The sequence below is a fragment of the Falco cherrug genome, chromosome 4, assembly GCF_023634085.1.
Source record: "Falco cherrug isolate bFalChe1 chromosome 4, bFalChe1.pri, whole genome shotgun sequence".
NCBI lineage: Eukaryota > Metazoa > Chordata > Aves > Falconiformes > Falconidae > Falco > Falco cherrug.
In genome coordinates, this window is record NC_073700.1 from 57,864,686 (window position 1) to 57,878,453 (window position 13,768).

The window sequence follows — 13,768 nt, forward strand, 5'->3', positions numbered from 1 at the left end:
CAAGGTCACTGTTGTTGGGCCAAACAAGCTATTTCAACTCGATACCATCCAGAGTCCCAGGGAACAGTCCGTATCTACCTTGTCAGAGCAGGTGCTGGAGAAGACCAGACAATGTTTTTCACAGAGCAAGAGAGTGAGCTAAAGCCCAAGAGAAGTTTCCATTATGTACTACAGCAATATTTTTATAAAGGCAAGATTTCACCCATTAGTTCAAAATTTAAAGTCTTACAGAATGTGGGAAAGTTCTGAAGAAAGCGTTTTTCATTACTGTTAAAAACCTCACATTTTATAAGCAAACTGAAAACTGTCAACCTTTTACCTCAGTATTTATAAATGAAAAAATAATGGCTCAATGTACTGCATTATTCCAGTGCAGTATTCCGGGTGGAAACACTCTAAAAAGAAATACTGCCTCATTGTTCCACGGGCACAAGCCACCTTTGAAGTCAAAGGGAAGAAAGAATGCTTCTATACCTAGATTACACTCATTGAAATGCACGTACATTTACACATGCAAAGGAACTTGGCAAGAACCGCTAAAACCAAACTGATGTTGTAGGGTTTAATTTCTTCCATCTACAAGAATCTACAATTATAAAAGTCTCATCTTCAGACTTTACAGCACATTTACATTAGCAAACACCCCACAGGCTTTCCTCAGTCCTCCACTTCTGTACAAGTCATATACAATAAAAAGTTCTGGTTTTGTTGTACAAACGTCATTTTACACTTCAGTACAGCTGAAAATGTTATTCTCTGGCACCTTGATTCCGCCATGGTGCCCGTGTGTGACAGATCAGAGCACGCTCGATCCATGGTTCTGAAATCTTCAGCTCAGGTAACACTGACCGATCAACAAGCCACAGCTTCTGCCACTCCAAGGTCTTAAATAATGAGAAAATCTACCACTCGTTTGTATAACAATCAACAGTTTATTAATGGATATGGTGAAATTTTAGCTATCCACCAAAGATGTGTAAAAAATTGTCATGAAAGTAAAAATAAATAAAGCTGTTTTTAAAATCAGTCTTGTTTTACATCTCAGTTCAGAATGCAACATTTAACACAAAACTGTCATTGAAGTTTTAAAGAAGTCTACCGATATTCAAATTACAGCTTTTATGACAAATCTAATGAGAACTGAAACTGATTTGGTTTTAGGTTTAAAGACTTTCACATTCAAATACAGTGTCTCTTTTAACACAATACTTCCTTTGACAGTGATGGGCAACAGTGATGACATATTGCTGTATTTTGACATAAGGCACTATGATATGAATATGCCATACACTTGCCTTATGTCACATATATCCATTGCTGACCAGTGACTTCTGTCAAATACAAAATGAAAAAGTTTTAGAATACAGTGCATTTTAATGAAGGACATCATGTGAAGTCTTCCAGCAAATGTTTTGAAGATGTTTTGAAATACGAGCCTACATTTTAACATAAGCTTTTTGTCATGCTGCTTTTTTTTTTGCGACATCACTGGGGGGAATAGACTCATCATCCATCACTAAGTCCCAATACACATTCTCAACCATCCTGCTCTGTTCTATTGCAGTCTCTGTTCTTGAGACAAACTTGACCCAGAAACTTTGTTCAGGTTCTCCTACAAACGCGTATACATTCACAGCAGTCATTCACTTTCATTCTCCTTTTGTTTGGCACCTGTTAACAGAAGAGGAAAGCACGTGTGATTTCCTTACGCGCACAGCACCCAGCTCCTGGGACGCGCCGCTCCCTCTGAATGCTGGAACTGTCTGACCACGTTATCAGAATCTTAGTACTGGACATCAAGAATATACTGCAGCATTGCTAAACGCTAATTAAAGTGGAGCGAGAAAGGCCTCCAGACCATTGCTGCTTCTAACTTCAAGGCAAGGTAGTCGAAGTAACTCTTCTGGGATGTTACTGAAAGCAGCTTTGAAGGTACTCCCTAGCACAAGAATTTGTTTTAAAAAAAGCCCAACCAAAAAGCCGCACCCCAAACCCGCCCATCAGCTTAGAAGCCAAGCTTAATCACAGTAATAACCTCAAAAAATGAAGTCCTGCTTGAGAACAAACAGCGTCGGGATTCAGTTTAACTGCGCTGCGCTGATGGGCCCACTTTCCCTGGCTCAGAGGCAGGTCTGGCTTACAGCAGGGATCCGAGACCTGCTCAGCAGCACCGCGTAGCATCTTGCCTCTTCTCCAAGTGCTCAAACTGGCCACACGCTGGGCAACGACCGAACCCTACGGTGAGTTTGGCTTCAGCAACCGACTCTAGAGAGCAAGAATCTCTTGCCAGCAACCTGGAGTTACCACTTGTAATGTATAATCAAACACTAAAAGAGGCATTCTTCAATACATCTGGTTTTCACATCACAGCTGATACTTTTTCCCCCTAATGTGGGCTGCTCTTAATTCCTGCCATTCAATACATTTTCCTTTCTAGTCTGTGAAGAAAAATGGACGCTTTTAGGGCATGAGCTATCTGGTTGTTCACACACATCTGGTTTTAAGAGGTAAATCATACTCTGGATTCTACAAACTGGATCTACATTGCTGACATCCTTACCTCCTAAGACAAATCCCAATCTAAAATCGGGCAGTTGCCTGCAGACCTGCACCCGAACACCTAACTGCTCCTAAAAACGCCTTCCCTCACCTCATCTCTTCCAGTGGTGTAATCCTGCCCCCGCTGCTGCTCTAACCCCTGTACTCAGTGCTAGACCCTTCTGTGAGCCAGTTCAGTGCGCCAAACCGACAGAACACTGCAGCTTTTTGCTGGCTCAGTTTCCTGTTAGATCAATGAGTTAAAGCAGCTCACAGAGGGATCCGAGTGTGGGTGCTACCACACGCTAAACACCAGGAGCACAACGGAGCAGGAACTGCTCTTTTAATTACAGAGCACTGTTATGTCAGCCCACACAGCTGCTGCTTAAGTGTCCACGCAATTCTGGTGTAACAAAGCTCTTCGTCTGCCAGTATCCAGATTTATCCGTTCTAAGTTTTGCTCCATTAATGGTAAGTTCTACTCTCCTTGGATCATTCTACCTTCTAGTCATGAGGAAAACTATCTCCTCTGCCTGGAGAGGCACCGTCTGCCTGTCTCTTTACATCTCCGGGGATATATCCCTCCATTCTCCTCCTAGGCAATGAGCCCATCTGAGCCAAGCCTTTGGGCTCATTTCTCATACTCATCCTTCCCAGAAAGCTGGGTTACCTGCTCTTCCAGGTCATTAAAAGGAACTGGATGCACTGATATAATACCTCCAGCAGTATCACTGAGAAATCTTACTATTTCAAAAAGCTGCATTAGCTTTTTTAAAATCTACAGAGGAGAAACACTTTTACATTATGTTACCTATCTGTGCAAGTAAGATCACTGTTAAGCTCACATTTAGACTTTCTTTTCTGAAGGATGTATCCAGCTCCATTTGCTTAGTCCATTTTTGTTGGGGGTTTTTTTGTTGGTTTTTTTTATGCAAAACTGTAATCAGAGACATTTTTTGTCTTCCTCACCAAGCCAAAAGAGGGTTTTGCTTTAGTTCTTGTGACACTGAAGTAATTTATGTGGTCAAAGTGAAGTTACAATTAAGAACATAAAGGAGGTTAGTAACTTGGGCAAAATGTATAAAACTCCCAACCAAACAACAAAAATCCACCCCCCAGACTAACCCCCCCTCTACCAACCAACATAGAAGTAGCAGAAATAAACCTATCGTTGGATACGCTTGTGAGCAACCTGATCCTGTTTGGTAGTAAACTGGAGATTTCTACTGGAATGATTCTGGCGGTCTGGGGTGCCCTCTGTGACATAACTGTGCTGACCAAACCCCGCCGCAGCGCTGGCCAGCCGCAGGGCTCCCAAGGGGTGGCTTTGCAGAGCTACTGGAAGGCACAGCTGCACCCACACTGGCAGCACTTGGCCGCAGCACAGAAATTCAGGACGGTGGGGAAGGTGCCCTGTTGTAGACGTTGCCTATACATGCAACATTCAACTTCATCCTGGTTTTTTTTTCCCTGTTAAAACAGTAATCAAGACTTTTTTCTGCAAAGAAGATACATGAACAGCTATGATGTTCATGAAGGTTCTACATGCATTCCTCAGTGAACAAAAGACTGACAGTTAATATTTTGTGAGCTTTTTTCTGGGAAGAAACGAATAGCGTATTTAAGAACTATGATCAAACAGTTATCAAAGTTGAAAATCAAAAGTTTGTCACCGTCAAATGAATTAAAACCAGCAGGGTGTACATACTACCAAATGACTTATGGCAAAGGTCAGAAGGCAACATCCATACCTGCAGGTGTGAGTACCAAAGCTTGTAGAATGTCAGAAAGGGAGATGATACCCACAATGCTATCTGCTTCATTCACTACCACCAAACGATGAACCTGCCAGCAGGGAAAACATTTTGAGAGATATCTGCCTGATTTAAAGTAATAGCTAAAGCCAAAAAAACCAAAAAGATAACCTTAGAAAAAAAAAAGAAAAGGTTCGAAATGTTGGCAATACCATTCTCACATAGCAATACAAACATGCTTACCCTACAGAAATGAAAACTAGTGCATTTTCAAAAAGCACACAGCTATCTGACATGGCAACAAAATCAGATCTGAAGTGACAGTAAAGTCAAGATCTAGGTCTTTAAAATACTTCTGCTCTCAAAAAGCAGCACTCGCATCAAACACCTTTTGCCAACTTACAGGCTCTGCCCAGCTCCACCTGCAATCTCAAAAATTAAGATACAGTAACAACATGAGGCTTCGCTTCCTTCTGAAAAATACTTTCTCAACAAAGAGAGGCACAGGTTCGTTTCAACAATTTTTCTCATAGGGCTACATAATTGAAACCGAGTACCAGGTTGGTTTTACAACAGAAAAAAAGATTTAACTTACCTGTGCAAACTCACTGCAGTATACACAAGGCCACAACTTGGAAGAAAGGTTTATCAACAGTGAGACTGTATTTTCAAATAACAAGCTCATGCTTACAAACCTACTGTTTGAAACATTTTATACTACAAAACTTTTGTCCTAACTGTAGGGAAAGCAGGTGGATACTCCTGCATCCTGGGGCTCCTCAGTCAGAGCAGGCTACAGCAGTGAACGACTTCTCTAGAACCAGGGAATCGCCCCAGTGTCAGTCCTGGTGCCAGCGCCCACTGCAAGCGGAGCTGGAAAACCTAAACATCACGGCTGAACCAGCTCATAAGCGATCCAAAAAGGGCGTCTGTCAAAAGTTGAGAGCCTACGACATGCTCACTTCTTAATGAAGAGAGAATTCACTTCGGTAAGTTCAAATGATCACATGCAACGGAGAAGAAAGTGAAAAGAATTTTGCTCATCTTCTCAGAGATGACAGCAAGAAAGCTGCACCAGTCTTAATATAATAGATATGTTAATTTACGGTTGAGGTCAATCACTTTGTTGCTAGTCAGATAGAAGACGAGCTCTGAATTATTTAACAGTCATACCCACCTGACACTGGGAGGAAAGAAAAGAGAGGGAAGGAGAGAAAAATGCTGTGGCATTTTCTTTTTGATGAAACTATGTTGGTGATATTTTAGATGGGGTTATTAGTTTTTCTATATGCACATGTTTAATCATTTATTCTTCTCCCAGTGTAATGAATTAAAGAAAAATGGGCAATGTAATTGTGTCATTTGTTTCACTTCCAGCAAGATGAAGCACTTGTCTGGCAGCTAAAAATAGCTCGTAGTTTTGACTGACTCATTTTTACATATAATCTGACTATGTTTAGACTGAACCAAAGGGTAGGAGTTGTTCTTAAAACCCAAATGTCTAAACCTTCTTAAAATAGTAATAGAATTATCCAAATTTGAAATCTTTATATCAGCAATGCTAAAATGGTTCAATTCGGGAAGAAGCTCAAGCAAATGCAGAAAGTTACACGGAAAAATTGCCTAATGGAGGTTATTTGAACAAAGTAGAAGTGTTACTCATATCAAGTATATGCATGGTTACAGCTCTCAAGATGGAAAAAACCCAAAAATCTTGTAATTCAAGAAGTTAAAGCATCTAAAGGGAGTTAATCACACCTTAAAAATAACTGAAACTGGTAATACTGGTTTTCTTCTGCAGAGAGGTATAACAGGGGACGAAGACCTATGTACTCGTTCACCTCCACGTACAAGAAAGTTCCCAAGATAAACAGCACCAAAAGAATGGAAAGCACACAGATAAATCATTTACAAGAGCAGTTAGTGCAGACTTCTTAACAAAAAAATTATTTTCGGTCCCTGTTTCACAGCATTTGTATGATAGCAGTACAGGATTCCATATGCATTAACTAATTGTACCCATTATAGTTCCTGAACAACAGGCCAATCAACCTAGCTATAAGCTGGAGCTTAAAGAATTATCTGTCTGCAAAACTTATGGCAGGTTTGGAAGAAACTTGATTCTTTCAGAAAAGCTTTGCGTTCACTTCTGTTGATGTCATAAACCAGAAACAAATAACCGAGTATTATTACAGATGTACTGTACAATATTTTGCATGTCCCTGTAAGCATCTATAAACAAAGTCTATAAAGCAAACTGATACCTAACACATGTAGTTACGAAAAAAAATACTTTTGCCAAATCACCAAAATAACTTAGAAAGGATAATTTTGTACTGTTTATTAGTTTGGTAATAACACTTTTAACTTACAGTGAAGGGAAAACCAGAAAGTGAACTCACCTCAGCCTTCACTATTCTATCCACAATGGTCTCCAGTGTTTCAAGCATACTACACTTTACAACACCTTCAAAATACTGAGAACGGTGCTGTAGCGCTTGCGTCACCGTGATATCTAGGTTATTATATGTTTTTTCAGCAGCAAGATTCTGAAACAAACAAATAAACAAAGACCCCAAGGCATGTAACACATCTCGGTACTTAGTAATAAAGTACTCAATAAAATAAATATTTTGGCATCAAGTAGATACACATTTCTGGTGTAAATTGAGTCTGTTCCAAGTCACATATTAAACAAAGCAGATGCTCTTCAGTTTCTGGGAATAGCCAAGCATGCAGTTATGTTAAACACCATATGACAGACTGGGTTAATTGATAAAAGTGTTCTGTGATATTCATTAGGCCAATGAAAATCTCCTCACTTTGCTATCCGATACTGCCTAGATGTCACTCATGCTGCTTTTGCCATGATTAGAAAATGTAAAGATAGTAAAGATGAAGGGCTACAGATTTCAGAATATACTTTATTTTTTGTTTGCTTTTCACAGGATAGGGGAGGACACCAACTGCTCTGAACACCACCCATGAAGTAGATCATAGTGGAGATCTAAGCAGAGAGCAAATTAAAGGTTTTCTTCACCTGTCTTATTTGTGGGCTCAAACTCCCTCTCCTGGACCAAGCTGGCGCTGCCATTTGACAACAGTTTGTGTGTATTTTACTAAGTACTATAAAAATAATATAAATGAAACCCCACCGTGACCACTAAAAGTAAGATTAAAAGAGTTTGAAAGCTGATATCCTCAACTTTCATTGTAAGCACAGAAATATGCTTGTAGCAAGAAGACTTTGTCCAGACCAGCAAAAGCTTTCTTTGTAGGCCAGACCACAGCAGTATTTTGGTAGTATTTGCACATCCTGGCCTATTGATTTTACATATGGAAGCACTGAAGGAAGAACAAAGACAGACCTTTAAAATTAGATCACTGGATCAAGTAATAAAATTGAATTAACTTTTGGCTAGAATATACTTGTGATCGGATTGAATTACACGGAACGTGACAAGATAGGTTTGAGATTATCATGTAGATGCAAGCAGTTTTAGTTAATTCATTTAAGTAATTCCTAATGAAGGGCATTAGGAGAACATAAAAAGCCTCTGCAAACCGAAGTCACCCTACATACAGTAACTAGTGTAATACAGAGCTATTTGTATACCATCACACCATTCCCAGGTTTCTCCCCATCAAGAACCTGAAAATTAATTCAGAACTCTATTAAAATGAATCTATCAACTTAGCCAGACGTATATACAGGCATAGCTTAAACCAGTGCTTTAACTAAGTATGGTAGCCGCATGGTTTAAAGTTAAAAATCACCCGTTCAATCTTGCAAATTCTATGTTTATTGGAAGATCAGATTATACATTTCAGAGTAATATTTTATTTTTTTAAAAAATATTTTAATTAAATAATTTCTTTTAAGAACAGGTTAAAGCAGACTGATGAAAAACTGGAAGCCTCAGAGGTGACTGATTATCTTTTAAGAATCAAAACTCTTTCCCCCATTTAATAAGCAAACTAGTGTACGTGAGGAAAATCTCAAATAATCAATAGCTGCCCTAACTCTTTCCCGTGTTACTAGCTGGGAGCACACAATGCTTCTGTTGTGGTGTTTGGTTGTTTTTTTTTCCTGATCGTAGTACATACATTTTCCAAATAAATGATCCAGCATCTCTAAAATTCCTATAGTTTTAATGAGAAAAGTAGTCAAAAGCATAAGGAACCCTCGTACTTTCGGTGTCTTTATGAAAAAGACGGGGAAATAAAGGAAACACCCTGCCTCCAAGTCTAACGCAGTTACAAAATAAATTGAAACACTGAACACTGTGAAATTTCATTGTCTTTGACATGTTCGATCACTGTCACTACAGCTATACCTATTCCCTGACCAGCTTTTATGGCAGAAAGGGATCTTACACCGTAGAGAAAGAACAAGATGACAAACGTCTAGAAGAGACAGGCAAGAACAGTGACACCGCAAAATTTTCAGTATTAAGAGCACTGTTTGCTGCCAGAGATATTTATAAGCTTAAATTATTTCCATTTGGGACTGTACTCCATATTTCTGAATGCATTTTATGCAGTGTTTCCGACATCTGGATTCTTCATTAACACTAGCAAGCTGGTGGAATAAGCACTTAAATCTCCAAAAAAAAACAAAAACGTAGCTATCCAACCAGAAGGCAGGTGCATACAGCTGGGAGGAGACAGGGATAAAAAAACCTAAGTATTTTTCAAGTTTCTGAAGACCACAAGAATAGAAGAGCCCTTGCCCTCGAGGCTGGCAAATCATGGCATGAATCTGACTACACTGTTGCACTCTCGAGGGAAAACCAGAGAGAGTGGCCTGAATTAGATCTAAACTAGAAGGAATACAGATGTAATACTCTGGAGTCAGAGACTCATACAAGAGAATGGGCCAAGTAGTTTTAACTCACTGAGAAGGTCAAGTTGTACAAAGTACCCAGACTGCATGAGGAAATGTGCATTCTCTTTGGAAACAGAATGTGTAATGGCAGTGGCTGGGAGAAGAAAATCCTGTCTCAGAACCAGAAAGAAACACAAAAAGCCTATGCCCTCTTTTGGGTAAAATCCAGAGCAGTAGATGTCTGTGTGCAAGTAGTATTACTAAGGATAGCTTAAATAAATAATAAAGAAATGCTGTGTGAGATGAATTGAATCTGTTTTATTCAGTCTGTTAACTTAGGAACAAAACAGCCAAAATTGATATACTAACAAATTAATTTTCAAAATGTTAATGCATATAAAATATTTAATAATTTAAGATATATACTTACTATTACATCAAATTTGGAATAAATATCTACAACTTTTCCTAAAAAAGAAAAAAGAAAAGTTAAGAAAGTGCTTCAAATACAAAATTAGTTTTCTTGCTTCCTGCTTTCATTTGTTATCTTATAATTACACAGGAAGAAAACAGACATGTCAAGTAGGAGAGATGGAAAAAAACCCAACCAACCTACCAAACCATGAAGTTCTTCCAAGCCTATCAACCTACATCTTGCATAAATATTTCTTTATATTCCCTCCCCCATCTTTCTTTTTTTTTTAAATTTATTTTTTTTATTCTTTCTCCTCCCCGCCACCCCCTCTCCCCTCATCATCAACCCAGGGCTCAACACCGTTTATCTTACCACACTTTTTGTATGCAGAAGACCAACACACACCTGACTCATCCACAACAGGTAATGCCGATATCCTTCTCTCTACAAATATATTCAAGGCTTTTATGATAGGAGTGTCTGGATGTATGAAGGCAATGTTGTGGTAGGTTCCTATCCCAAGTTCATCCAAATTCTTCTTCATAAAGGCAGGCTTTGGCATCTCTGACATCTAGGAAAGTCAGAATGAATACATTTAAGTGTAATTTTCTGCACATGCCATGTTTCCATGTCACTGCTATATAAGGAAATCTCTACTCACTCATCCATCTACAGACTCCAAATGACGGTTACGGCCTGTTACAGTAATCTGCTATTAGATTAACGTAAAGCCAAAACAAGCTCCAGTCTAGAAGCATTACTTCTGTTCAACGAAGAACTAAATTAAAGCTATGTAACTAAGTTTTTTGCTCATTTATTTATTTTTGTAGCAACTCATCACTGGAGGCTTTTGATCCTAAGCTATATCATCCCCACTGAAACTAGAGAACACAGCAAAACATACTATATGCTGAATGCTTACTTTGAACTCTTGTTGCTTTGTTTGGCCTCCTATTCATTCCTGTGACTAATATAGGCTACAGTGAGTAATGATAATCTTGTCTCTGGGAGACAGTTCATTTTTCTTTTCACATAAACAAGCTTCTGAAGCCGAACAGAGCTTCCAGAATGGACAGCAAATTACTCAAATAGCCAAGACAAGATCTTGGTGTTTAGGTTTCTTTACATGACTAAAGCAAAGCAAAGGTATTGCACAGGTCCTACATCAACCTTTAATTTCTCTGTTATGTAAAAAAGATACACACAGACACAATGAATATCAAAGTTCAACAAGAAGTTTCTGTACTAAGACCTAAATTACTTAACATTAAAGATGTCTACTGGCAGGGGGGAATCTGTTAAGCAAAGCATAACTTCTGATACTTACAAAAAGCTGGAGGAACTTGAGGATTCTTTTATGAGTAAGTATATAAAGTGCATTTCCACTGACTGGATCTATAACTGGCAATCTGTGGATTTTGTTTTTGATCAATGAATATACAGCATCAAAAAGGCTGTGGAAAAAAACATTATTTTTTTTAAATGAATTCTAGCTGACAATGAATAATGTCAAGTGATACATACACATATTTACAACCCCCCATGAAGTACATATGAGTAATTATTTGCATTACCTTTAACGCTATAGAAAAAGAGAAGTTAAAGGATTTTAAATTAACTTCTGCAGCCAGTAAAACACAACAATGATATGCTCATGAGCATTGAAAAGCAGTAAGAAAATGTGACAGAAAGTGACTTCTTGTGGTAGAAAGTAAAGCAGAAATATTTCTTCACAAGTGTAAACTGTTTTCCAGTGAGTGCTGTGCTTGCAGTTTCCCTGCACTCAGAATTGATATTTCTGTTGAGACACACAGTGAAAAACTGAGTGTTCTTGCACTTGTTGCACCTCAATCCCAAATTTCTATGACATTTTCTAGGAGGAACATTTTTATGGATAACTGCATATATGCAGTTAAGCAGAAACAACTATAATTTTACTGAATTATCATTGGAGATTGGCAAAAAGTTGTTCTCAGATGATCTGAAACACTCCTCCAGACACTGCAGACTACAATTTAGCAATACTCCAACTTGTGCAAGTCTGCTCTTCTTGCAAGTAAAGTTTTTCCCCCCTTGGTCCTAGTAAGACTAGGACTAATAAAGACTAATAAAGAACAAGAACAGCTGACCAATTGCAATAAATCAGTAATAAAGTTAGCAAAATGTTGATAAACACCTACTTGTTGAAGTAGGCTTCTTTCCATACACAATAAACCATATGTCCCAAGTCTACTACAGGGATGAACTATTCCCATTTGATACACGTGGAGTCAAGATTCCCCCCATTGCACTGTAGGTTACGCTCCTGGAGCAAGCATTTAATTACACCCGAGCGCTGCAGTCTGTCACAGAACCCAAGTGTATTTGTGGATCAGGTCTTAAGTTGAAAAAGATGTCCTTTTATACATGTCCTACTGCCTCATCTTTATTGCAATACTTCTCTTGCTGCACCTTTGACTGAAAACAATTACACTATTTTGTTGTCTTAATATTCTTTGCAACCAGCTCCCATTCAAAATACATTCCTTATGACTTAACTGAATGACTTATTCTTGACTTAACGGCAATTCCACTGAGGATACAGCATATCATTACTTTGAGGTAATCACTACAGTTCCCTTCACCAGTTTGCTTTGATAGGGCATAAGCAATCCTGTTCCACAAACTGAAAGCAAGAGTCAGAACTTCACTCTGGTTCAGCCACTGAGTAATGCTCGAGTTGTTAAGTGATCAGACTAAAGCCTCTCTCAAGTTACATTTGGTAAATAAGGTCTAATGGCAGTTTAAAAACTCTTTCTTTCAAATTCCATCAAGAAGAAGAGGAGAGTCATTTATATTTTAAGAAACACAACATTGTAGTATAGCAGAACAAAACACGCGTATTGTGTTTCCTTTAGTTAAGGAAAGTTACTCGCATTGAAATGTACCATAAGTTCTCAGCAATCATAGTAACTGAAAACAAACTGAAAGGCTCTGTACAGTTTTGGATTTTCATGAAACAAACATGACTTGCAAGCTAGCGTGAAGGGTCATCATGTTGCCTTTTTTGCATGTTTTGGAGCAATTAATTTTGATCCCTGTCTAGTTCATTTACCAGAACAGTTACATTGATAAATGAAAAAAAGTTTAACTAAAAATTCTCCTCTCTGGATAATTAAAAAAAGTCCTCACTTGCAATTAAAAAAAGATTCCATACCTCTGATTGTATTAAAAGACAGTCCTTCATTATTGTACTCCAGTTTACAACATAAATTGTTTCTTATTATATAACGGAATCTTAAATTCAGTGTTGAGATGCAGTTAGTTAAGCAGACTGAAAAGCAAAATCCTACCTTGCATCTGGGGAGATGTTCACTAAAGGTTTAAATGTCTCTTGTAAATAAAGCTCTGCATATAGAAAATTAATAGAGCATTACCACTTTATATAAAGCATTAGCTTTTTTATGAAAGCATTTTATGAATTCATACAAAATTAAGTAGAAAAAAGACAGCGATATATACAGTTACTTTAGTTATTCTACCACTTAAGCACATTCCTCTACATTGACATTAAAAAGACAAGTTTTACAAGTTAGACTACACTGATTACCACCAGGGGTCACTGCAACAGCAGCAAACTCTTTACCAGTTCCTTTTCTGTGAGTATTGCTACATGAAGTATTTATTATTCCATGGCATCTAGTCTATTTTTCGCATAAAGCTTCCTCCCTGCGTTCAGCACTTCTGTTCACACTCAGCATGTTGTATGAATTTCTAGTCGCATCATGCAGTTCACCCGGGCACAGCTTGCGGCTCGCATCCATCAGTTCCCCCAGTACGTAGGGTCATCTATTCATTCTGCATCCTGGCTCAGACATATTTCCATTCCACATCTACTCATCGACTCTACAACCATACACGCTGCCTTAATCCAGTTTCTTTCTCTTTCTTAAAGAACAAGATGGCACTAATCATGAACAAGTGGCAAGCTAGTACATAGTCCATGTACTGTTTCAAATAGAGAAATAAGCAGCAGGACCTATCTGACGGACAAGCTTTTACTATTTCTGCTTTCATTAAAAATTAGGCAGAGAGATAATGTAAGTCTATGATTAAATAAAAATCCACTGTACTGAAAGACATTAGAACATCAAATTATCAACCAATTAGTAAAAATTCTTACCCCTCCAGGTTTCTATCTTGTGCTCCTCCAATTCATAAATCTGAACCTACAATGGGTAGATTGAAAGTTTA

General features: G+C 38.3%; 1 protein-coding gene across 6 annotated transcripts in view; it reads right to left on the reverse strand.

Annotated features, from left to right (window-relative positions):
* Nucleotides 1-548: 548 nt before the first annotated feature.
* PRKAG2 (protein kinase AMP-activated non-catalytic subunit gamma 2) overlaps nucleotides 549-13,768 on the reverse strand; it is a 223,847-nt gene continuing 210,627 nt past the window's right edge. For all 6 annotated transcript variants that reach the window (XM_055708910.1, XM_055708911.1, XM_055708913.1 and 3 more), the window contains 8 exons: nucleotides 13,698-13,743; nucleotides 12,868-12,922; nucleotides 10,863-10,989; nucleotides 9,941-10,106; nucleotides 9,551-9,588; nucleotides 6,695-6,841; nucleotides 4,290-4,383; nucleotides 549-1,671 (listed from right to left, as the gene is read on the reverse strand). In XM_055708910.1, coding sequence (XP_055564885.1) covers nucleotides 1,640-1,671; nucleotides 4,290-4,383; nucleotides 6,695-6,841; nucleotides 9,551-9,588; nucleotides 9,941-10,106; nucleotides 10,863-10,989; nucleotides 12,868-12,922; nucleotides 13,698-13,743 — 705 coding nt within the window. In that variant the 3' untranslated portion in view covers nucleotides 549-1,639. The remainder of the gene's footprint in view (nucleotides 1,672-4,289; nucleotides 4,384-6,694; nucleotides 6,842-9,550; nucleotides 9,589-9,940; nucleotides 10,107-10,862; nucleotides 10,990-12,867; nucleotides 12,923-13,697; nucleotides 13,744-13,768) is intronic.